Below are 23956 nucleotides of genomic sequence, written 5' to 3'. Positions count from 1 at the left end.
TTACATAAAGATTGTAATATTTATTTTGAGAAAATTATTTTACACAAGGAAAAATTATAATAAACATCTTAAAATAACTTGCAAAGAGATTTCTTCCGTTTTTTTCCGTTAACTTATCTCATCTATGCGTTATTTTTACTTATGCTTCGTAAAGTTGATTACGCTGTATATTTATATATAAATACTTTCCAATTATATATTACATATTTACGCACATAGAAGCTTCAAGAAATTATGATCTGTTGCATAAATTTAATGGCATATATTTTTTCATGTGTCCAGAAAACAAAGAATTGAAATAAACTATAAATATATCATGATATTGGAGATTATATCAGAAAACTGGATACATATGATCACTTATTATACAAAACTTTAATTATGTATCGTAACAATTGCAAAAATTGCATATCTGCCAATTTATTGAAAGAGTTGCAATTGTTATAGTACGTTAAAAATACGGCGTACATTAACATATTTTATATCTATAAAGAGAAACTTTATAACATTCTTATTTGTAAATGTACTATTGTATACCGCAATAATAAATTTTGAGAAGTAAAATTGCTTGATTGATAATAAATGTCCATGCTATTGAGAAATTATTGTAATTAGCAGCCGTTTATTAGTAATGGAATAATATCTCATTGCGTTTATAGTTAACCACATCATACTACTTTAGCAAACAAAACGTTTCTTTCTATCATCTGTATAATCATTCGTAGAAATCTAACATAATTTATTATACAGTCGCGGCGAGGCAAAGAGTAACTCAGATGTCTATATATGCTACATCTCCATAATTCGTCAATAACCATGCACTCGAGCAAGACATAATAGTGATCGGAGCTCAAACAGAATAGAATTGAATTTTATCGTAAAGTGAGATTAATGAAACAATAGCCGGAGTAATAAATCTTAACTCTTAGTTTCTCTTCTGTACAGTACAGTGTAATTGTCCGCTATTCGCAAATTCGTTCAAGGTTAATTCAATGTTACGTGTACTCCTATGTATATATCTAGCTATATCTCTATATATGAACGTGTATATAACGTCGAATACTTGCCAATAAATTTATCAGAATCATAACTTAATGGTGTAGCAGCATATACTTTCCTGCCCCAGTCAATTTGTAAATGTAGTTGTACTCTTATAAGATTCCGCTATACTCTAGTCAGCACATGATAATGTAATTTAAGATAATCGCAGACAGCTATCTAAACTTCGTATATATTTCTCGGTTCATTCACACCAATTTCCAAAATTATCATTACACTTGTTAATTATCGTCAGCGTCATCGTCATCATCCGATATATACTTCTTAGTAACTCTCTTTCTACGACCGCCTCTTCCCTCGCCCTTCCTTCCCTTCAATTTAATTTTCATTCTTACACTGGAATCTGCGTCTGAGCCCTCTTCCCCATCTGCACAACGAATGTTACGAGAGAAAATTAATATTCCATTCAAATTTCAGTTTTAAATATGACAGTATAAATCATACGATATAATGTGCAGGACCTTTGTCGTCGCCATCGGAATTGTTTCCCTCTTCTTCAAGACGTTGACGTGCATTTGTAAAAACGGATTGCAACACTATCGAGTCTTCATGAATGAGGGATGCTTCTTCGTTATAAATTTGAGCATTCTTACAGAGTTGCATGAAATCCTTCTCAAGTTCATCCAAATCCGCGTACTTGGAAAAAATATAAAAAAATTATTGTTACAAATGTCCAGGAAGTATTACGAAGAGAACGTGGATGAGCAAATACTTACTTTGCCTTCCTCGATCTTCTGCGATAACTTATTAATGGTCAAAGGTTTCTTAATAATTTCATAATAGTCTGGCAGTTCTCTTCGAGAGGGTAACTTCATGAAAGGTTCGCTCAATAATCGGCCGTCACTGCTATCCGTATAGTTGACAACCAAGGTGATTAATTTCTTCATAGCTCGCTTCATTTTGGGATCGACCAGAGCTCCGGCACCTCTTCGTTTCTTTGGCATAGGTTCGTCATCCTCCTCGCCCTTCTTTTTTCGCTTCCGCGTCTTTTTCTTCTTCTTATCGTCCTCCTCTTCCTCCTCGTACTCGGCGCCGTCATCGTCAATCGCCTTTAACCATTCCTTTTCGGTTAAACTGTCCGTGTAATCGACTTCTTTACGTTGTCTCGAACCTCTACCAAGGAATCTGTCCTCGTCCTCCTCGTACGTCCATCTTTCCACTTCATCGTCATCCTTGACCAACCAGTCAGGCAACTCGGCTTCCTCCAACAGCCGTGATTTGCGATTTGGACCCAGCTTCGCCTCCTCGCGTCGCCGTTCCAAATCTAATTTCTGGAATATCTCGAACTCGCCTTCTGTCCTAGCAATCATTTGGTTCACAGTCTCGTCATCCGGCACTTCATTCTCTTCTTCGTCATCAGCATCGTCTTGATGCAAGATGCTCTGAAGAAACTGCTGCCGTTCGGAGCCCGTAGACTTTTGATCGAACATACCAGCTTGGATAACTTTCTCATCCATATTTAATTTATATCTAGCCGCTGCTAATATCCGTTCCTCAACGGAATTAACAGTCATTAATCGTAGTACGCGCACCTCGTTCTTCTGTCCGATTCTGTGCGCTCTATCTTGAGCTTGCAAGTCCTGCGAACATGCGTGCGTTACTTTCAAATTCAACATGGTGCATTAATCAATATCATTCTCTATACCGTGTACATTATCACGTACCTGATGAGGATTCCAATCGGAATCAAAGATAATGACCGTATCGGCAGCCTGAAGATTCAAACCGAGACCACCGGCACGCGTGGACAGCAGGAAGAGGAAATACTCCGATCCGGGATCGTTAAATTTCTTTAACAAGTCCCCTCTGTCCTCTGCTTTTGTTGTACCGTCCAGTCGCAGATACATGAATCCCCGCCAACTCAAGTAATCCTCCATAATTGTCATTAGCTGAGTCATTTGACAGAACAATAACACTCGATGATTCGTAGCCTTCAGCTTGGGAAGAATACGATCGAGAAGTTCGAACTTGCCGGACGCACGATACAGATCGGGCCTAATAAAAAAGGCAAAATAAATATTTGTAAATATTTGTTATATGTTACATGTGTAAATTGGTCAAAAGCGATCAAGACACACACCCGGTGATAACGCCGGAACCTTGCGTGCCCACGTGCTCGCAGTACTTTTCTTCTATAGCTTGGAACATGAATGGATGATTGCACAACTTTCTCAGTTGTACGATGGTGTTCATGAGAGCTTTGGCACCGCCTTTGCCTTGCTTGCCCTTTTCCGACCCATCGGTGAGCAGTACACCCTTGCTCTGCATATGTCTGGAAGAACATTTTTACTCATGCACACTATGTTCAGTTTCACAGTTTTGAGAAACGAACTTGTAACAACGTACTTGTAAAGAACTTTCTGCAGGCCGGACATGTCGCACTTGATAATGTATTCCACCTTGTCGGGCAATTGTGATTCTACTTCTTTCTTCAGGCGCCGCAACAGGAAAGGCCGCAAGACTTTGTGCAAACGGCGAATAATCAAAATGGTTTCTTCCTCGTTAAGTTCCACCTGCGTAACATCACGATGTTAATTAACGTAGAAAAAGGCAAGAATATCTTAATGCACGTAAAGTACCTACTTTTTCACCAGTAGTCGCAAAAGGAGCATTGAACCACTGTTCAAATGTACTACAGGATTTGAAGATTGATGGCAATAAGAAATTCAATAGAGCCCACAACTCTGGCAATTTGTTTTGCAACGGTGTGCCGGTCAACAGCAGTCGATGAGGAGCCAAATAATGCGTGTTTAACACTTGAGTAAGCTTGCAGTGATGATTTTTCATCCTGTGGCCCTCGTCGATAATCATGTACTTCCATTGTAATTTAGCTAACACACCCTTATCCTTTATAACGTATTCGTAAGTTGTTAATAAAACGTTAAACTTCGTAGCTCGCATTTGAGATTGTATCGCTCTTCTACCAGCTGGAGAACCCTTGTACGATACCACGACAACGCTCGGTGCCCACTTTTCGAATTCAAGAACCCAATTTGACAGTGTGCTAAAAGTAGGTATCAGAAATCATTTCTATATCAAAATTTCTATATATATATATAAAAAAGAAGAAACTCGGACTTCTTGATGACGCAAAAACTTACGATAACGGAACAATAATAAGGAATGGGCCGTTGACTTTCTTCTTTTCCATGAGATACGTTACGAGAGCGATGGTCTGAATCGTTTTACCGAGGCCCATCTCGTCGGCCAAAATACCGTTCAGATTATTGTTAAATAATGACACCAACCACTCCAAGCCCTGAAAAAAAGTTATCGACATGAAATTCTTTCGTTCAGAAAATGAGAATAATGTGAAGTGGCAAATTAAGTCGAAAAAAACATACCTTAGTTTGATATTCTTTTAGTAGTCCATTCACCATAATGCTTGCTTGTTCCGTAACCACCTCGTGAACAGTATGAGCAATGCTGTAGTACGTCTGTTCCTCCGTTTTATACTCGTCATCTTCCACTTTTGCCTTGTGTATCGTTTTCTTAACTTTATCTTCTTCAGAATCGCCCATGGATTTATCTTTGCCTGATTGGCATTCCATAAATTAAGTCCGTGAAATAAATCTATATGCAATCTCAAACATATCTAAAAACTTACTGTCAGATTTATCTTCGCTCTCATCATCATCATCACTTTCTTCTTCACTTTCTGACTCGATTGGTTCCCAGCCTGGATGAGCCTCCAAAAATGCTGATAACTGACTCATTAATGGCGCCTCGTCACCAATTAATGTGCGACCGGTGGCTATTTCTATTACACCAACGCGAGTATCATCGTTGACTGCGCCATCCTCAGCATTCTCACTATCTTGTAACTTCTTCTTTTTCTATTTAATCATGAAATTACATTAATGTCATAATTATGAGTTTATTATGAACAATTAATGATATTTCCAAAAATGTAAAATTTTCTTTCTTATAAAATATATATAAAAATTACCTTCTTGCGCTTCTGCTCTTCAACTTGCTTCCTCTTTTGTTCTATTTTGTGTTGCTTAACCATTTCTGTAAGATTGCTGATATATTCATCGGTTTGCGACAACAGGAACGCTAAACGTTTGTCTTTCTTCTGATCTATGAGTTTTCTGTATCCCTCTTCGTCTTCTGCCATAAGACGACGCATACGTTCCTTCTCGATTCGTTCCTGTTCCTTCTTCTGTTCCCGCTCAGCATTTGCGTGATAGTTAAGCACTGCCTTGTTAAGTCTAGCCAGTTTGGCGATATTATTGCGATGAAATTCTTTGAAATCTTTGCCATGTTGTAACACCGAACTGAGAAATTCCTGAAAACATAACAACCATACTTTTATTCATCTATAGCAGCGTGATGTATATTTTTGATATCATATTGATATGATGCTTAAATTTCGTAATAATATATTGATCAAACTTACTTGATGTTTCTGTCTTCGTTTACGCTCTGCTTCTAATTTCTGTTGCTTCTCTAATTTTTCGGTAGCCCTAGCTTCGCGTAATCCTTGCCGTTTCGTACGTTTGTAAGCTTTTACATTCACTGCAGTTTCTAAGGTTGTGTCTTTTCGGGTGCACGCAATGATCTACAAGGAATCAATAGGAAATTTAAGACATAAGCAAGACTTCCTTGGCGTAAAATAAACTCACGAATTAATTAGAATACCTCTGATCTCAGTTGTCTCTGGAAGTTCAGCACTCTCAGCATGCGCAACTCGATCTGAGCCTGTATACGAAGATCTTCAGGCATATTCGTGGGTAGATTGCTAAGTTGCTCCATCCTAAGTGATATACGAGCTGCGACCCTATTTTATCAAGCATTCAATTTTTATGTTTTTTATTTTGATACATGTACATTGTGATTTACTAGTTTTCTACTACTATGTGTTTTTACCTGTTCTCTCGTTCCTGTAATATTAGCAATGGATCTAATCCAACGGGTTTAGCTACACTCGTCACTCTATTAGTCTTGGTCCCGGGTTGAGGTTGCTGCTGTTGTTGTTGTGGTGTTTGACAACCTGGTCTAGGAGCACCTGCGGGACCAATAACATTCGGACCTGGTATTTGTGGACCAGCAGTTGTAGCAGGACCTTGAGACGGATCTATAGGGCGTTGACCCAGCCCTGGAGGAGGAGGAGCTCCACCTATTCAAATCCGTCTTAAATCAGGATCACTCTACCCTACTTTTGTAAGTATCGCAATGCATTTGCCTCATTTCATTTAGCACATAGTCTACGAACGCTATAAGCAATAACTTTTCTATAAGCATAACTTTTAATTACATAATTTAACATATAACTGAGTGAAAATTGAAGCCAAGGCATGAAGTATTCAATGATACTTTACACATTTGAAAGACATAAAAGCGATTGAAACGTATAATGTTATAAGAATATAGTATACAAATTTCCAATATTTTATAGAAATGACAATAAGTGTACAATGCATGAAATAGTTAATATTAACATTTATGTATACTATTACGATGTAAAAGATGCACTAAAGAAACAAAAGCAAATAAAGCGTAAAAAACAAAGAAATAAAGATATATACCAGAAAGATATAATATCTTTCTGTTTTTAAATAAACTTCTGTTGCAGAAAAGCGATACAAAAGATAGAGTAGTCACCCATAACATGTAAATTTATATTAAAATTTATCGACTTACCCTGTGCAGCTAGAGCAACTTGTTGAGGTACTGGTTGATTTCTCGCTAGCAATCTATACGCCATAATCTGAGCTCTATAAATACAAATTAAAAATATAAAATTAAACAAAGTGTTAAGTAGATATCTCTACAGGAAATTAAAATAATATGATGCAAAGATGTTCATATTTATCTATTCACATTTTTTGATAATATTACTTCTTTTTTAATTTGTTTTTTTTTTAACAAAATATAATACGTGAATGTGGATTGTACACAAGTATTAAGGCATACTTACCGTAACTGCTGCAATTGCTGTGAATTAAAGGCTTGCTTCTCGCCCATGCCACTACCTTGACGAGCTCTTAATGCTAACAACTGAGAATAACGTGGATCTTCCTGTAGTCCTTTTTCTTCCATAGAATCAATTGCTTTCTGGAGCGCATTCAGATTCTCTTGTCCGGGTCCGGGAGGTCCTGTAGGAGGTCCGGCGGGACCAATCTGTCCACTTCCAGTTTGACTCATCTGATTTACCGGTGCACCTGAGCCTATAGGTCCTGTGCCACCGGGAACTTGACCTTGATTTTGGCTACCAGGACCTAACTGAGTAATAGGAGACTGACCGGTCGGTCCGTTAGGTCCCATCTGTCCGCTCGCATTCGCATGGGTAATTTGACTATTTGGACCGCAAGATCCCATTTGACTATTCGGTCCTCCGGGTCCCATTTGATTACTCGGAGCATTTGGACCCATCTGAGCACCTAAACTTTGCATAATTTGGCCTGGGCCCGCAGATGGAATTTGCCCACCTGGTCCTATCTGACCGGCAGGACTACTTCCTGGCCCCATCGGTCCTGGTCCACTTCCAGGTCCCATTTGACCTCCTGGTCCACTAGCACCGTGCCCCATCTGTCCACCGCCTGGCCCCATTTGTCCACCTGGTCCAGCTCCGGGTGCCATTTGACCGCCAGGTCCATTGCCAGAATTCATTTGCGCTCCAGGACCGTTGCCTGGTCCCATTTGTGCTCCAGAGTTACCTCCAGGACCAGCTGAGCCCATTGGTATGCCTGGGCCACTGCCAGTACTCATCTGTCCGCCAGGCCCACTCGGTACACCTACTCCAGTTGGTCCATTAGGTCCACTTCCCGGACCCATAGAAACAATAACAGGTCCGCTACTCGTAGTCATTGGTACGCTTCCTGGACCACTTCCCGGACCCATTTGACCAAGACCATTTGGACCCAACTGTCCTACGGGACCACCTCCAGGTCCCATTTGTCCACCTGGACCAGAAGGTCCCATTTGATTACCTGGTGCACCTGGGCCCATCTGATTGCCTGGTCCAGTAGGTCCCATTTGATTCCCTGGTCCACCCATCTGTCCGCCTGGAGCACTCATACCCATTTGTCCGGGTGGACCGCCTATGCCCATCTGCGTAGGTCCATTTGGACCCATCTGCGATGGCCCATTATGACCCATTTGACCAGGTCCGTTCGGTCCAATCTGCCCTGTTGGTCCAACTGGCCCTACTGGTCCACCAGGTCCCATTTGTGGTTGATTGCTTGGTATCATCTGATTAGGGCCACCAGGACCCATTTGATTCGGACCTCCCGGACCCATATTGTGACCCGGTCCACTTGTAGGCATCTGACCGGGACCCCCAGGACCCATATGACTTCCGGGACCAGTAGCATTCATGTGTGTAGATACAGGTGGTCCACTTGCATTCATGTGACTTGGAATAGGAGGACCAGTGTTCATATGACCACCTGGTCCAGGAGGACCGCTCGCATTCATATGACCTGGTCCAGGAGGGCCGCTCGCGTTCATATGTCCAGGTCCAGGTGGGCCGCTGGCATTCATGTGTCCTGTTACTGGTGATCCCGTAGCACTCATGTGTCCAGAAGGACCACCGGAAGTTATGTGACCTGGTCCTGGTGGACCACTTGCATTCATATGACTTGGAGGCCCAGTCATATGTCCGGGTCCCCCGGGAACCATTTGCGAGCCTTGAGGACCTGGAACGGGCCCGCTACCTGGACCCATTTGTCCTGGTCCAGGTTGACCCATGTGAGGTCCGCCAGGAGGACCTCCTTGTACCATATGAGATGGAGCCATTTGTCCAGGACCTCCTGGACCACCCATCTGTCCAGGACCACCTGGTCCCATCTGCCCTCCCGGACCCATCTGACCAGGTCCAGTAGGTCCCATTTGTCCAGGTCCGCCAGGACCTATCTGTCCAGGTCCGTTAGAGCCCATCTGATTGGGACCAGTTTGCATCATATGAGGTCCACTTTGTGATCCATTTGGACCCATCTGACCAGGTACCATTGGTCCTCCAGGACCTTGCTGAGAGGTAGGTACTTGTCCAACTGGTCCACCTGGACCTTGATTCTGTAAAAAAAGGAAAGAAAAAAATTAATATAGTATATATAATATCCTCGAAATTTTAGTAAACTAAATATAAATTCTATTAGGTCATTAAGTATGAAACTTTACAAATAGAACATAAACTTTTGCATTTTTTGGCACATGGACATGATTTATTTTCAATCGAAGTATGCGCCCATGTTATCTACACACTTCTGCCATTTTAGTGATAGTTGGTCTATGCCTCTACTATAGAAGCCAGGAGTACGGGAATCGATGAAGTCGCGGAAGGCTGTTTCGACTGCCTGTTGAGAATTGAAGAATTTTCCCACTAAGAAGTTGTCCAAATTCCGGAAGAAGTGATAGTCGGTAGGTGATAGATCTGGTGAATATGGTGGATGACGGAGAGTTTCCAATTCCAACTCCCGTAGCTTTGCCACGGTCAGTCGTGCAGTGTGCGGTCGAGCATTATCATGCAACAGGATTGGCATTGACCGATTGACCAATTTCGGTTGTTTAATAGCAAGTTGTTGCATCATTTCGTCCAGTTGCTTGCAATATACTTCAGCCGTTATCGATGTACCAGGTTTCATAAAGTTGTAGTAGATAACACCTGACCTGGACCACCAAACAGTCACCATATGCTTCTTCTGTGTAATGTTGGGTTTCGCGTGATGTCTCGGTGGTTCATCAGCGTTCAACCACTGATGTGAGCGTTTACGATTGTCGTAGAGTATCCACTTTTCATCGCAGGTCACAATTCGATTAAAAAAAAGATTCATTTTTGTGACGGGAAAGGAAAGAAAGGGAAGCCTCTAGACGTTGCGCCTGCTGCGCATCGGTCAATTCGTGCGGGACCCATTTGTCCAACTTCTTTATCTTACCAATTGCAGCTAAATGAACCAATATGGTGGGTATGAAAACATTGAATATCGATGCCAATTCACGTGTACTTTGAGATGGATCGGACTCTACTACGGCTCTCAAGTGATCATTATCCACCTTCGTCTTTGGTCTTCCACGTGGCTCATTAGCGAGGCTGAAATCTCCATCTCTGAAGTTTTTGAACCAATTGCCCACTGTTGCTTTAGTAGTTGAACCTTCACCAAATACAGCGTTGATATTACGAGCTGTCTCCGACACTGTGGTTCCACGGCGGAACTCATATTCATAAATCACACGAATTTTGAACTTTTCCATAGTTCTATAAAAAAGAATCCACCAATAAAACTAATGAAGATATTTGAACAAACAAATATGACATTTGAAGAGCGAACATACATCTATCACACTAACCTAACCTGATACTGACGTCTGGCGACAAATTTGAGATAACAAATGTTAAAGATGGCGCTTTTACATTTGTAAAGTTTCATACTTAATGACCCAATATTTATATCATTTTTGTATCAATTTTTATATCATTTTCTCTGTAATTGATAAGCTAATAAAGATCTCTTATTAATTGGTAAGTTACGCATGAAAAGTTTGACGTGCGATTTGCCTTGTTCACACCTACAATCAGGCAATGTCCTAAAATAACGTTCCTATAACATGCTATTGATACCAACGCTGCTATCATGGAATAATGTAAACGATGAATGACAGGGAGAGTGATTGATAATAATACTGCAGAATATTTCCGACGGGAGAATTTTCGAATCGACATCGTCGAAATAAAACTTCAACAAAGTGTATCTAATTTGATGTTACGTCAGATCAATCTTTTCCATCGTTTTAAATTCATCTATGATGTAACAAATACAAAAGTATTGTCTATTCACTCGAATAAAATTTTTGCTACACGGTGAATTAACATTCGAATGCAATGGAGCGTGGATTTAGGAAAAAAAAGTATTATCGATCAAATATAACATGGATAATCCTGAAATATTATGCAACATCGTGCGTCTTTTTAGATCAATAGACACAATGCGGAAATCATTAAATTTTGTCACACCTATCAGAGTTTTTTTAAGTGTAAATTAATGTGTTACTGTGCAATTCATTGTATTAATAGGACTTATTAATAGGATTCCAACACGACTTTGACTCCCTACCGATGGCATATTAGTGTGACCATGAAAAAGAATTCGAGAAGATTCAATATTCCTATTAAGCTAAATGAATGCAAACTTACCTATAGTGGGGCGGAAATTATAAGAACGATGCTTCCGCGATTCAAACAGTACTTTAACTAGAGCAAAGCTTTCGCGACACGTTATCTGCAGACGATACGATACGATAAATGAAACGAAATATTTCGAGTTCAAGGTATTAGAAATCGCGAAGATGACTACCCGAGAAGAACTTGATTGTTGCTACAACTTTGTCCTGAATCTTACTGTAGAGTCTGGGAAGGTATATATATGACATTGTTATACAATTTAATATATTTAGCACGCGATTGTGTCATGATCAGTAATATATATTACAAATGCATGTAACAAAATTGTCAAACGGTTACACATACCAGAAAAAAATTTTATTTAGTAAACTATTTATTAAGCGAAATTAACATTGAGTATTAACTTTCACGTAAATGTAAAGATAGAATAATATATAAGATATAATAGATAAGATATCATTTTTAGATGATTCGGGATGCTTTCCAAGAATCTAAACAGATCGAGACAAAAGCTGGTGATTGGGACTTAGTTACACAATACGATAGAAAAGTCGAAGCAATTTTAATCGATAATTTGGCAAAAAGATTTCCAATGCACAAGTACGTTATTAAATATAAGAATATAATTATATTATTTAAACTACAAACGTGTTCTCCTTAAATTTTACTAATGTAATTTTTATATAATTTACATATTATATATTTTTCTCTCTCTTAGTTTTTATTATAAAAATCATACTAAAAGTTATTTATCAGGTTTATTGGGGAAGAAACAGCATCATATTGTAATTGTTTGCCAACGCTAACGGATGCACCTACATGGATTATCGATCCGATTGACGGAACAACAAACTTTGTACATTCTTTTCCACATACTTGTGTATCAATCGCGTTAGCTGTGAATAAGGAACTGCAAATCGGAATAGTCTACAATCCCATTTTAGAGCAATTATTCACAGCTAGAAGAGGTCATGGAGTGTTTTTCAATGAAAAACCAATTACGAGCTCAAATGTGGAAGGTGAAAAATTATTTTAATTAAATTAAATATTTTCTTACATACACATGTGACTTTTTTCACATAAAATAATTCGATGCATACTTTGTTCATGATAGGAAATTTGTAATAATAATAAAATCTTAATTTTGTAGAACTCGAACAGTCTTTGCTATGCTTGGAGGCTTCGTATGCGACTATCGAAAATATTCGCGATATCATCCTGGGGAGATTAGAAGCTTTTGTCTCGATAGCTCATGGAATAAGGACTATGGGTTCAGCAGCATTGACTCTATGTCACGTAGCTATGGGAGCTGTAGAAGGTTATCATTCTGACAACTTGATGCCTTGGGATGTAGCTGCTGGCGTTCTTATTGTCAGAGAGGCTGGTGGTGTTGTGATCGATACAAATGGTATAATATATATTTCCGACTATATATTTCTAATATAAAATCGATAACAAATTTTTACAAGACATGTTTTATTTATATAATTTTTTGTTTTGTAACTAGGTGGAGAGTTCAATATTATGTCGCCGAAATTAGTAGCCGTTGGTAACAGCACGTTGGCGAAGGAACTCGTGAAACTAATAAAATACGCGGATCTAAAAACCCATCAGAGAAGACTCGTATTGCAAGCTACAAAATAATATCATGTAGTATCTAGGCTAATGACACACACTATTTTAAAGAAGTGTTCCTCTTACCTGTTATTTAAAAAATATTAAATAAAGTATATTACATAAGTAATACACGATAATCGTGTTAAAATCGTGATTCATTAACAATAATGTTAATATTATACGAGTGAATACAGTATCAATAAAAAAAGAACGCCAATTATCAAACATCAACGAACTTCAAAAATATCAAGAGAATCTAATAGATTTAACTTTCAAGCGGTCGCGCGGCGTCGAAAAGACCGCAAATTCCTTTAAATAAAAACCTATTGTCGCATCGTAGGGATTTCCCATCTCTAATAGTCTGTGATAGGTTTATTACGAACACATACATAAATCCAAAGACTATGTTACAATTGTCTTAAAATAAATGATTACTTATATATTTCCTTTTTTATTTCATTTAAAACTGCAATAGGTCGAAACGACTACGCGCGACCGCTTGAAGGTTAAAAAATATTAAATAACTACTGGCGAGGAAGGAAGTTTTTAATTAAAAAATATTATCCTATCACAAAAACATCAACAAAACGACGCGTCGTGGCGTGCACGTGATCTACATGCAAATCCACTTGAATGTTAAAATTCTTTATTTGCGCTACTTGCGCAATAACTCACTGGTTATCGGGATAAGGAAAGCCATACTCACGGTATCACACACAACCAATCGATTAGTCGTACCGCCGAGACTTTCAACGTCAGCTATTATGTCGAGTGATTTGGACATCGTAAAGTGTTTCGAGTTCGTGAAAGAAATCACATTGCAAGCTGGTGAGGTAAGTCACGGCCGATGCATAAAATAATTTTGCAAGTGCAAAACAATTGTATAATTCTGCAAATAATACAACTATACCACAAAGTTGTGTACCGTGTGTGTGAATTTGCGACGAAACAATAATCTATATCACTCGTTATTATAAAATATCCTGTTCTTAACATCACATTATTTAAACAGATATTTAAATGCAAATTCTACGCTGACAAAAACATCACAGTGAAAACTGTGAACTGGGATCTCGTGACTGATGTTGATGTTAAAATTGAAAAAGTGTTTATCGATGCCCTGTCCCAGGAGTTTCCTGATCACAGGTAAATTGTTAATAAAATAGCAACTGGAAACTATTAAATAACCAAAGTTAGATATAACTTAAATACAACATAATAATAATGCAGCAAAAATTTTTCACATTTCTCTCTCTCTTTCTCTCTCTCAGAATTATCGCGGAGGAGATGATGGGTACGAAACAAGAAATGCCAGAATTGACAGATGCACCCACGTGGTTCCTTGATCCAATCGATGGAACTGTCAATTTTGTACATACGTTTCTACACGCTTGCATATCTGTGGGCTTAACAGTCTGCAAAGAACCAGTCCTAGGCATCATCTACAATCCTGTGACCTCGGAGCTGTACAGTGCGATAAAAGGCAAAGGCGCTTTCCTAAATGGAAAACCGATTTGTACCTCCAAAGTCACTGGTAATATATCCATCGCAAGTAGAATTAGTATATACATTTCTGAAGACATTAATAGTTTGTAAATTCTCATTGTCGTAAATTCTTCGCAGCATTAGAAAAAGCGATGCTAGTGTTCGAGACAACATTACTCAAATTTTACACAAAAGACAGGGATATCTACGACAGCAGACTGAATACCTTGATCAATAACACACAGGCGTAATTGAGAAATATAATTATATACTTATATACTTTTACTTTATTACTTTTTGGAAGAATTCTTAAATGCGTTTCCTATTCAATTTATAGGATCAGGAGTATCGGATCAGCTGCAATGTCATTGGCATATTTAGCGCGAGGTGCGGTAGATTGCGTTCAAATAGATGATCTCAAAGCCTGGGATATTCTGGCGGGTATCGTGATTGTATGTGAAGCAGGTGGAGCTGTCCTGGATACGAAAGGTATGCTAATTTGCATAGCAAATTAATAAACCAGTATTACAACGTCCCAATATACGATATTTTCTTCAAGATCGTGAAAGAAAATAAGACAGACGGAGATTAAGTTGTGGTATAATTAAAGTAATTATTATAATCGTTCTCAGGTGGTCCTTATAACATTATGAAGCCAAACACTGTCGCAGCGTCGAACAAACCTCTAGCAGAAGAGTTGTCCAAATTAATCGTCGATACCGACTTAAAAACACGGAGGAAAAGGCTCAAGAGAACTTGTAAAGCGAAAGATGACTCATGCTAAATGACTCAAAAGCTGAATGTAAAATAGAAGGAGGCGTGTCCCTAGTGAACCTGTCCTAGCCTATCACGTAACATAAGGAAATTCCTTGTAAAATCCAATCTAAAACAGTTTCCGTCGAAAAATCCCATTGACGCATTTATAACTGTCGTTTGAAATCAGATTAGCGTTAAAAATAGTATACTGTCGCAATGTTGAAAAATAGATTTATACGATCGTTTTCCGTTCTTCTTTCTAATCATTATTATTATAAATAAATTTATCCTAACATAGATAATGAACTATATGCTTTGTAGTAAGATTTCTCCATAACATTTATATTAAATCTGTAAAATAAATATATATATAAATATATAAAGTAACATATGATATAAATCTATGAACATACTTTTGTGAATATAACGTCTATCAGATTTTTTCCTATACAATAATGTAAAGCAGAATAAAGTAAGAGAAAGATAACTATTTTTCCATTATGTAACAACTTTGTAAATAAAATTGTTTGCTCAGAAACTAAGAGCATAAATTGCAACTATAATCAGGTAATTATGTGAGTTATAGAAGGCTACTTGCAATAAGCAAAAGAAAAAATTTATACACACATATTTATACATGAGTGATAGATACCAATTACCTTGCATGTCGCTAAAATTTAGAACAAGATAAGATAAAATTATTGTCTTAACTATCAAAGTCCCGGGAAGAGATCTTTACAGATATTTTTATTACTTCGTATGCACGCTGAATACTCATTGTTCATTGTTCATGTTATAAACTATTCTATCAATATTCTACATCTCAATTCGCAATAACTCTTTTACAATTCCTTTCCAACTGTTAGAATGTACAAGATAAATAGAAAAATGTTATCATATGGTGCACATCGAGAAAAACTTTGCCGGAAAAAGTGGCAATAATTGCTTTACGACTGGTTCATTTGAATAAATTGCACAATCTGTCTAATAAAAGATATCTTGTTAATATTACTAGAATAAGATATTTGAATAAAATTAGACAAATATTATGTGCAGTTTAGCATTATCTGTAATGTTTTTATTAAAAGTTTCCTATATAGATATGACTCGAGAAGTATTTGTGAAAAATAATCATTAGAAAGTACTAAATCACGATTGCACAATCTAATTCTTCGAAATACCTATTAAAAGATTTTTATTACTAAAAACTTGTCTGTCAGTCATATAGATTCTAAGCATTATGAGAAATAAACCAACGAGACAAGGTCGATTATTGCGTCCTCCTTATAAAACAATCGCGTCGCAGAGACGCATCTCACATCATGGTAAATGGCAGGTGCAATTAAGCAATCTTGAAGGTAAAATCAAGGTCTGCCTAGAAACGGCATTACTGTTATCTCATAAAGCAGACAAAGCAAGGATCTTGCAGATTTGCTGTACGACACTCTTTAGTGATATCTCATTTGATTAATTTGCCGTCGTAAGAACCAACAATTTAGCAAATTTAGCGACATTGCGACATAATGAAGGATGTTGTAAGCAAATAAGACGGCAGACTAATCGAATTTGTCTCATCATATATCAAACATGCTATCTTGCTGATAAGCAACGGCCATTAACGAGGAAATTTCAAAGAGCCATATATCTACATAGTCTCGAAGACCTTGTGCACATGAAACGTGCGCCGATCGATCGATCGTTGTTCACGAATCCGTGCCTGAGGCATCGCACAACCGATCCGAGTGAAAAGTACGAGTTGCAGGTGTAGACAACACAGTATTCGCTCGCGTCTTTCCCGGCGAGGTCGAAGCAGCGCGTAGAGCCGTGCGTTCACCAGATTGTGCGGAAATGGCACGATACGTCGAGGACGTGTACTATGAAACTGCTATTAGATTGGTGCACGAGGCTGCCCAGGTAAGCATACATTCATCGCTCGATCTTTCGTCTGTAACCGCGTGGAACTTCCATCAACGATAAACTAAATTGAGGAATGTGGACCGCTGTGAAGCTTATTTGTCAGTCAGTACAGCATTGAGAAAATAGTATGCTTTCATGCCGTGTAGATTATTATTTGAAGATAACAATAAACAGGAAAATTACGACATTAATATAATGTCAGAAATTAAACCTTTTAGCAACAATTTCTCAGCATCATAGACATTTTTTCATATCTGACATAACAGAAAATACATTTATCATACAAGTTGGAAGTTACTGTCAGTTTTTAAATGACTTGACAATTGTACGCGTTTGAAATGTTTACAGCGCATTTATCTCGCGAACATAATGATCGTCTTATGCATCGCAACTGCTACGTTTGTTTTATCTTTTCTCACCTTCCATTTAAGTGGTATCTAATAACTCCTCACGCAATCTAATACAATGTGTCAGTTCTTAAATTCGAAATGTTGCTTAAGATTCTCCGAGATTCCATCAACAACCAGAAAAATATCGACCAGAAATTGGGCGATTGGGATCTCGTTACCGAGTATGATCGGAAAATAGAGAACGTTGTCATCAGCAAACTCAAACGCGCGTTTCCAGACCACTGGTAATTATTTTTAAATTAATTTGTTTTTTAATGCAAATGAATTGCATAAGATGCACAAGAAATTGGCAAAAAATGGCGAGCGCCTTCTGTATCAGCTTTATCGCTGAGGAATCAACTGGAAAAGATTTACCGGAATTAACTGACACCCCTACGTGGATCATAGATCCTATCGATGGTACAGTCAACTTTATCCACGGATTCCCGCACACGTGTGTGGTCGTCGGTTTAGCTGTCAGAAAACAGATGGTCCTTGGTATCGTGTATAATCCCATCCTCGAGCAATTGTTCACGGCTAGAAAAGGACGTGGCGCATTTCTGAATGGGAAACCAATCCATGTGTCCCAAATTCAAGGTGAGCGATCGATTTCTATTATTTGATAAGAAGTGTGGATGAATGGTGAGAATGTGAAAGATTTTACTTTTCATCGTAGTAACAAAAGATAACTTGACGGAATTACGAAGTACACGAGGACAGCAAGTGTCCTATATAACAGAAAAATAAAATTTGCTTTTTACATTTTTAATTTACTATGGAATAATAAATGTTAAAGATTAAAACAATCAATGAGAACCCGATGAAATCACATCCTTTGACACTATAAAAATATATTCACGAAAGTGTCATTATATATGAATATTAGTCACTCTAATTCCCTTTTTCGCCAAATTATAAAAATACATGAGTCGGATTCAACTTATTAATTTTGCAGACTTGTCGAACGCTCTAGTGTGCATGGAATCTGGCTTCATGAAAATCGATGATCTACGGGAGAAAACGGTAGAAAGAGTCCAAGCTGTCGTCAAAGCGGCTCAGGGGTAAGCTTGGAGTATGATAAAACGAAGCCATTATGTCTCGTTCCATTTTCTCGCACTATTTCCTTTACCTTGAAGCATTCGCACTCTCGGAGTAGCGGCATTAACGTTATGTTACATCGCATTGGGAATTGTGGAGGCCTATTACATCGAGGGTCCCGGTATCTCAACGTGGGATATAGCCGCAGCATCGCTCATCATCTCGGAAGCAGGAGGGGTCGTCGTAGATCGCATAACAGGTAATAATTGTATTTTTTCAAGATGATTCAAGACATCACGTCGATATTTAGTTAAATGCAACAGATATAGAAATTACAAATCCTATTTACCGACTATTTTTGGAAAATCGAAAATTTCGCGAAAACAAAGATGCAAGAGTCTACTATAAATTATTTTTATGTGTTGCTATTTCAAGAAGTTCAATTATCGCCTGCTTCGTCTTTCGTTTTGCTCCAATGACCACAATACTTCCTTCCCGTTGTTTTTCTCATTTCAGGCGAGCCAATCGACATCATGAAACCGCGAGCAGTAGCTGCGTGCAATCAGAAGATCGCTCACGATATTGTGAGAATAATTCGCGAAGCCGATCAACGAGTAGATATAAGAGCAAAATAACAACATTAATAATTTTAAGATGTACGCATTGAGATTAAATGATTTCATCATGCTCGAACCGCACAAGTATAATATTCGTATATTTTGAGTTACATTATGAAAGAAAATTATATCATCTTTGCGAATCGAATAAGAGTACCTGTGTATTTTATCTTCCTCATGTTTACTCGGTAATAATTTAAGATTGAGATCTTATAAAGCGCTCTAATAAAGCAGTTTACGTGCAATATGAATATATGTAATGTAAACAGTGAAATAACATTCAATCTAATTAAACAAAATGATTGATTTCCTCAATTACGCTTCTGCAAACAATTCACACACCTATTATCTCTCTTCTCGGAAGTGTATCAATTAAAAATAATAGGAAATTATATAACTTGCCGATGCAAATACGCGTAGAATATTGTCTATAATTAGACTCGCAATTATAGAATCTCTAATAAGAGTACACGGTGAGACGATTTTGCAATCTATTTTTCTCCGCTTTGCTATGTAATCGCCACGAATCTTCCGAATAAGAAATGGTACCGTAGCAATACCGTGGGGGAATACCATGTTCCAAGGATGTGTCATCTAATTATAACACGGACCAGTAAATGCGGGAAGGATAAAAAACCCGCAGCGTTCGCGAAATCTACATGGAAACGCAACAAGGATGACAGTGATCCAGACGTAGCCGCCGATGCAATCGACCCCAGATTCGCTTCGGCGCACGTGCGTAATCAACTTACGACAGCCTATCTTCCACCTTACGCTTTGACGTCACATCGCCGGCTGAATAAAACTTTCGCGATCATAGGCCAGATAAATTTCGGCCGCTCCAGCGTTCGATGCTCATTCTTGTATCTGATCTGGCACGCTGACAGTCGGAGTTTGACGGCACGTCCGTCCATCTGTCTATCGTTAGTCAGTCGGTCCGTCAGTTTGTGCTCCGACATCAAAAGGACAAGTGCGAGTGCTCGTAAAGTCGCCACACAAGTTCTTCACGGGCTTTCCAATCGTTTTATTTCACACCGCAGTGATTAAGCAATTAAAACAATTAAACAGGATGAGCGGGATAAATAACTTGGACGAGTGTTACAGTATCGCCGAGGAGCTAGTTTTGTACGCAGGAAAGGTGCGTTATCTAAAGAATTGTTACCTAAAGAAAACGTAGTAATAAGTGAACAGATAAAGACTCATTCTGATTCCAGTGCGCAATGATACTAAGCACAGAGATAGCTGCCAAGTGATAGTCACAAGATATCGAATTATCAAATAATTATAAAATCAATTTAATTCGGTCCAACCAGTGATTTAATTTTTTTTCTAAATATTTTAACGTAAATTGTCAAACAAAATGTTTTTCTACATTGACGGAACTATCATCGGTGAATCAGTGAATGACTGTTCTCATAGAGAAAACAATGGTGACTAATGTAGAAATTTATATAAAATATATTAAGAGAATTCTATTTGTTGTAGGTAATAGAAGATGGTATCACTGCTAGAAAGAATGTCAAAAGTAAAGGGATTGATTGGGATCTCGTTACAGAGTACGATCGCAGGATAGAGGACAAATTGATAAAACGATTATCCGCACAGTTCCCATCGCACAAGTAAGTTATTGTGGCTAACAGGCAGTCAAATGGTGCCTATAATGAGATTTGATCTTTTAGATTTATTGGAGAAGAAACGGTAGCGAAAGAAGGTTGCCTACCAGACCTGACCGATGATCCTACTTGGATAATAGATCCAATCGACGGTACCACTAATTTCGTACACCGATTTCCGCATACGTGCATTTCTTTGGCATTATTAGTGAACAAGAAGGTGGAGATCGGAATAATATATAATCCTATTATGAGACAATTCTTTTCTGCAAGAAGACATTGCGGTGCCTTTCTTAACGGGAAACCTATTAAAACATCACACGTGAGAGGTGAATTACTGCTATATTGAAAATATCTTTTCTATATCAGCGATATAGCGATTGTACAAGTATAATCGCATAATAACTTAATAGCAGGTTTGATGTAATAATATCTAATAACGAAGAAATACATGAATATGATTTCCATGCGTTAGTAAGCCTAGCCTTTGTTAGCGGAAATATAAGAAATAGATAATTTTACGGTACAGTGGAAGGTTACCTATTAAAAACCACAAACCATGTTACACATGCATCAGTTAACGTTGCATTTTTCATATAGCAATCTCTTTCAAAGCATAAAAATAATTACTCTATAGATATTAATGCACGTGAGAGATCTGAGACATTAAAATATTATACGATAAACATATTGTTTATTCTTTTCTTTCAGATGTGTCTCAGTCGCTAGTAGCTATGGAACCATGGCTCGCAAAAGATCCTCAACATTTAGTCAGCGTATATGGCAGAATGCATGCTTTGGTGCAAAGCACTCACGGGTAACATATATTTTTTTAATATTAATTTAATTCATATTCATATTAATTCATTAAAAGTATCAATTAACTTAAGAATTACTTGTAAATCCAATTGATCTTTTTTTTAGAATAAGATCATTAGGGACAGCAGCACTCACATTATGTTATGTAGCAATGGGTGCTGTAGAAGCATATCACATTGAAGGTATAGACGCTTGGGATGTTGCAGCTGGTAAATTAATAATTGAAGAAGCAGGTGGAATCGTGATAGACACAGCTGGTAGATATTGCATTTATCTTTTGCGCATGATTCTATAATTACCACGGATTTATACTTCTCATTTACTGCAATTTTTCACAAATAGATCTAACAAATTTAATGTGTGTCAAAAGAATTTGTACTAAACACTGAAATCTATTCTTGCAGGAGGTGAACTCGATATAATGACGCCAAGAGTTATAGCAGCATGTAACCAACAAATTGCACAGCAACTCGTAGATCTTTTCCAAAAAGCCGATTCCGGAATGCTTAATAAAAACTTGAACTGAATATACCGATACGATGTACAATCAATGTACGTTTCCTTATGCAATATAAATATGCATATTACATGCATATTTAAAAATATAGTATTACTAAACGTATTTAAGAAACTTGCATTATGTGGTCATAAAACTTAAAAATTGCACGCTACGACTGAAATTTTGTACATACACGGTACTCTTCAATTGTTATCGATATCGTAATGCTGTACAATTTGATAATATTAAAATAAACATTGAATTAATATTTTTTCTTTATATTACACTAAATTTAAAAAATGTTGATCCTACTGAAATATCACAATGAAAGCAGTTCTCTTTGAGAACCATGTCTATATCTAGACAAGTATTATAAATAAATGCAATTTAAAAAATGCATGGGTAAGATTGTCGCAATAAATCGATAAACCATACCTGTGGACCCATATTAGGTGGCATTTGTTGTGGATGAGGCGGGTAATTTTGAGGTGGCGGTTGTTGCGGTGGCTGCGACATAGGTGGTCCTCCTGGTGGTATAGGTGGACCTTGGTAGCCTTGCGTTGGGCTATGAGGATGAAGCTGTGGAGGTCCCATTGGACTGCCCTGTGCATTAGATGGAGACGGTGCTTGTTGAGGAGGACCCATTGGACTAGGAGCTTGTGGCGGCGGCATAGGAGAGGATTGTGGCGAAGGACTCGCCATATTAGTACGCTCGAAAGATTCCAGCTTATTTGAGAATCACCTCCTGAAAATTATAATAACCATAAGAATCTGTCCTCGATTCCTCTACGATTCCTCTACTGCATCTAATAGACAAATATGATTTCATGCAAATATGATATTCACAGACACAAAAAGGGAAACGCTTCAAGATAATTCAACCACTCGGATAGATCTGTATCAGTCTATATTGAAATTTATTATTCCTCGATTGCTTTCTTGTTCATGAAACTTTGTAAAATAAATCAATTCCGCGAGAGACTCTGGAGGCAGTAAGGAAATTTGCTTCATGATTTTATGGTACACAGGTAAGACAATTAGGTTTGTTCTTTGTTCGCTGCACTTCTGAACTAGTGCAATAAGTTAGAATGAAACAAATATACTTTCTTTCACTCTAACTTATTGCGCTAGTTCAGAAGTGCAGTGAAAAAGAACAAACCTATTGTGAGCACTATGCTCCAACTGCTCCATTTGTTTTCTTGTCTAGTAAAGATTTCCCATTTTTCGAGCTAGAGGGACCCAAGGAGCCAGAATTTTTTATAGAAAGAGCATAGAAAATTTGCTGGTGTCCCGCCAAATTTCGAACTCTGATCGTCTGGACTAATGGATTAGTCCTTATGCACTGCACTCCTACATGAAAAATCTTGTAGGACGCTCAAATGAGAAAAAAACATTCTATAAAAATAAGATATCTGACCTAAAGAAAACTATACTTTTGTCCAGTATTCGAAAATATCACGTCAATTAGTTCACCGTTGGCTTGTTCGAGGCCACTCAAAGACGAAACATTTTCTCGCGTAAGCAAAATTAGAGCCAGTCAGTGACTGACGAAGCCATTGCGGCATTCCTCGTTTCATCTGATACCGCTTATTCTAGATTCTACGTACCGTTTCGAAGTTTACGTTATCGCGACGAGTACACAGGAGACGTTCTCACAGTCCATTATACACGCGCTTAATTCTTATGAGAAATACGGGAAACCACACTCGAAATTAAACCGCGTTGTACAATACCAAGGCAAATACTCTGCCGGCCATTTTGGCTCTGCCCGGAGATTCGTTACTCAACACAAGGAACATGGCAGAACATGGCGTTCGCGTCACTCTCGCAACGAACCTAACGGAACTGTATGCGTATGCGATCGAACGCGAAATAAATTCTCACTTAATCCCCGGGATAAGATAGAGATATGCCGAACGCAAATTTTAGGAAAGTATTTTACGAATTTTTAGGCAGAATGTACACAAGTACTAAATTGTCGCCACGAGTACTAGGTTAAGTTCTCCCTAGATATATGATTAAAA

General features: G+C 38.0%; 5 protein-coding genes across 7 annotated transcripts; 4 read left to right on the top strand and 1 right to left on the bottom strand.

Annotated features, from left to right (window-relative positions):
- On the bottom strand, positions 1–23953 carry LOC105280735 (ATP-dependent helicase brm). The gene is made up of 18 exons (XM_011341484.3): positions 23540–23953; positions 22368–22677; positions 6983–9078; positions 6706–6779; positions 5932–6181; positions 5704–5842; positions 5462–5623; positions 5009–5350; positions 4667–4895; positions 4404–4594; positions 4161–4318; positions 3643–4063; positions 3406–3572; positions 3140–3331; positions 2724–3054; positions 1776–2639; positions 1521–1695; positions 1–1426 (listed from the first exon to the last, which is right to left on the bottom strand). The coding sequence occupies exons 2-18, from the start codon at positions 22632–22634 to the stop codon at positions 1281–1283; spliced, it is 6204 nt and encodes a 2067-aa protein (XP_011339786.1). The 5' UTR covers positions 22635–22677; positions 23540–23953; the 3' UTR covers positions 1–1280.
- LOC105280731 (inositol monophosphatase 1) lies at positions 11240–13008 on the top strand. Its single transcript, XM_011341477.3, has 5 exons — positions 11240–11415; positions 11649–11782; positions 11939–12201; positions 12333–12590; positions 12690–13008. The coding sequence occupies exons 1-5, from the start codon at positions 11347–11349 to the stop codon at positions 12824–12826; spliced, it is 861 nt and encodes a 286-aa protein (XP_011339779.1). The 5' UTR covers positions 11240–11346; the 3' UTR covers positions 12827–13008.
- Positions 13340–15572, top strand: LOC105280732 (inositol monophosphatase 2). The gene is made up of 6 exons (XM_011341478.3): positions 13340–13632; positions 13812–13945; positions 14071–14333; positions 14423–14531; positions 14622–14773; positions 14917–15572. The coding sequence occupies exons 1-6, from the start codon at positions 13417–13419 to the stop codon at positions 15066–15068; spliced, it is 1026 nt and encodes a 341-aa protein (XP_011339780.1). The 5' UTR covers positions 13340–13416; the 3' UTR covers positions 15069–15572.
- Positions 16806–19256, top strand: LOC105280733 (inositol monophosphatase 2). Of its 2 annotated transcripts, XM_011341479.3 has the most exons (6): positions 16806–16954; positions 17458–17591; positions 17687–17943; positions 18302–18407; positions 18483–18643; positions 18901–19253. In XM_011341479.3, the coding sequence occupies exons 1-6, from the start codon at positions 16889–16891 to the stop codon at positions 19017–19019; spliced, it is 843 nt and encodes a 280-aa protein (XP_011339781.1). In that variant the 5' UTR covers positions 16806–16888; the 3' UTR covers positions 19020–19253. The 2 variants fall into 2 exon arrangements, with proteins under 2 accessions (XP_011339781.1, XP_011339783.1); XM_011341481.3 differs by lacking the exon at positions 17458–17591 and having other exon boundaries at positions 16861–16954; positions 17642–17943; positions 18901–19256.
- On the top strand, positions 19851–22208 carry LOC105280734 (inositol monophosphatase 2). 2 transcript variants are annotated; one of them, XM_011341483.2, is made up of 7 exons: positions 20123–20139; positions 20216–20431; positions 20557–20620; positions 20681–20943; positions 21326–21431; positions 21539–21690; positions 21838–22208. In XM_011341483.2, the coding sequence occupies exons 2-7, from the start codon at positions 20362–20364 to the stop codon at positions 21957–21959; spliced, it is 777 nt and encodes a 258-aa protein (XP_011339785.1). In that variant the 5' UTR covers positions 20123–20139; positions 20216–20361; the 3' UTR covers positions 21960–22208. The 2 variants fall into 2 exon arrangements, with proteins under 2 accessions (XP_011339784.1, XP_011339785.1); XM_011341482.3 differs by lacking the exon at positions 20216–20431 and having other exon boundaries at positions 19851–20139; positions 20487–20620; positions 21838–22200.
- Positions 23954–23956: the final 3 nt, after the last annotated feature.

This window comes from Ooceraea biroi, chromosome 8 (genome assembly GCF_003672135.1).
Source record: "Ooceraea biroi isolate clonal line C1 chromosome 8, Obir_v5.4, whole genome shotgun sequence".
Lineage (NCBI taxonomy): Eukaryota > Metazoa > Arthropoda > Insecta > Hymenoptera > Formicidae > Ooceraea > Ooceraea biroi.
Note: the sequence above shows the minus strand (reverse complement) of the source record. Positions and strands in the feature narration are given on the sequence as shown.

Excerpts from the sequence above, each read along its gene's own strand:
- LOC105280731 (XM_011341477.3), top strand. The coding sequence starts at position 11,347 with ATGACTACCCGAGAAGAACTTGATTGTTGCTACAACTTTGTCCTGAAT. Across the intron at positions 11,416-11,648 it reads TTACTGTAGAGTCTGGGAAG|ATGATTCGGGATGCTTTCCA; the intron begins GTATATATATGA and ends TATCATTTTTAG. Across the intron at positions 11,783-11,938 it reads AAAAGATTTCCAATGCACAA|GTTTATTGGGGAAGAAACAG; the intron begins GTACGTTATTAA and ends GTTATTTATCAG.
- LOC105280733 (XM_011341479.3), top strand. The coding sequence starts at position 16,889 with ATGGCACGATACGTCGAGGACGTGTACTATGAAACTGCTATTAGATTG. Across the intron at positions 16,955-17,457 it reads TGGTGCACGAGGCTGCCCAG|ATTCTCCGAGATTCCATCAA; the intron begins GTAAGCATACAT and ends ATGTTGCTTAAG. Across the intron at positions 17,944-18,301 it reads CCATGTGTCCCAAATTCAAG|ACTTGTCGAACGCTCTAGTG; the intron begins GTGAGCGATCGA and ends TTAATTTTGCAG.
- LOC105280734 (XM_011341482.3), top strand. The coding sequence starts at position 20,071 with ATGAGCGGGATAAATAACTTGGACGAGTGTTACAGTATCGCCGAGGAG. Across the intron at positions 20,140-20,486 it reads TAGTTTTGTACGCAGGAAAG|GTAATAGAAGATGGTATCAC; the intron begins GTGCGTTATCTA and ends TATTTGTTGTAG. Across the intron at positions 20,621-20,680 it reads GCACAGTTCCCATCGCACAA|ATTTATTGGAGAAGAAACGG; the intron begins GTAAGTTATTGT and ends TTGATCTTTTAG.
- LOC105280735 (XM_011341484.3), bottom strand. The coding sequence starts at position 22,634 with ATGGCGAGTCCTTCGCCACAATCCTCTCCTATGCCGCCGCCACAAGCT. Across the intron at positions 9,079-22,367 it reads CACCTAATATGGGTCCACAG|AATCAAGGTCCAGGTGGACC; the intron begins GTATGGTTTATC and ends CTTTTTTTACAG. Across the intron at positions 5,843-5,931 it reads TTACAGGAACGAGAGAACAG|GGTCGCAGCTCGTATATCAC; the intron begins GTAAAAACACAT and ends TTGATAAAATAG.
- LOC105280732 (XM_011341478.3), top strand. The coding sequence starts at position 13,417 with ATGCAAATCCACTTGAATGTTAAAATTCTTTATTTGCGCTACTTGCGC. Across the intron at positions 14,532-14,621 it reads TTGATCAATAACACACAGGC|GATCAGGAGTATCGGATCAG; the intron begins GTAATTGAGAAA and ends TTCAATTTATAG. Across the intron at positions 14,774-14,916 it reads AGCTGTCCTGGATACGAAAG|GTGGTCCTTATAACATTATG; the intron begins GTATGCTAATTT and ends AATCGTTCTCAG.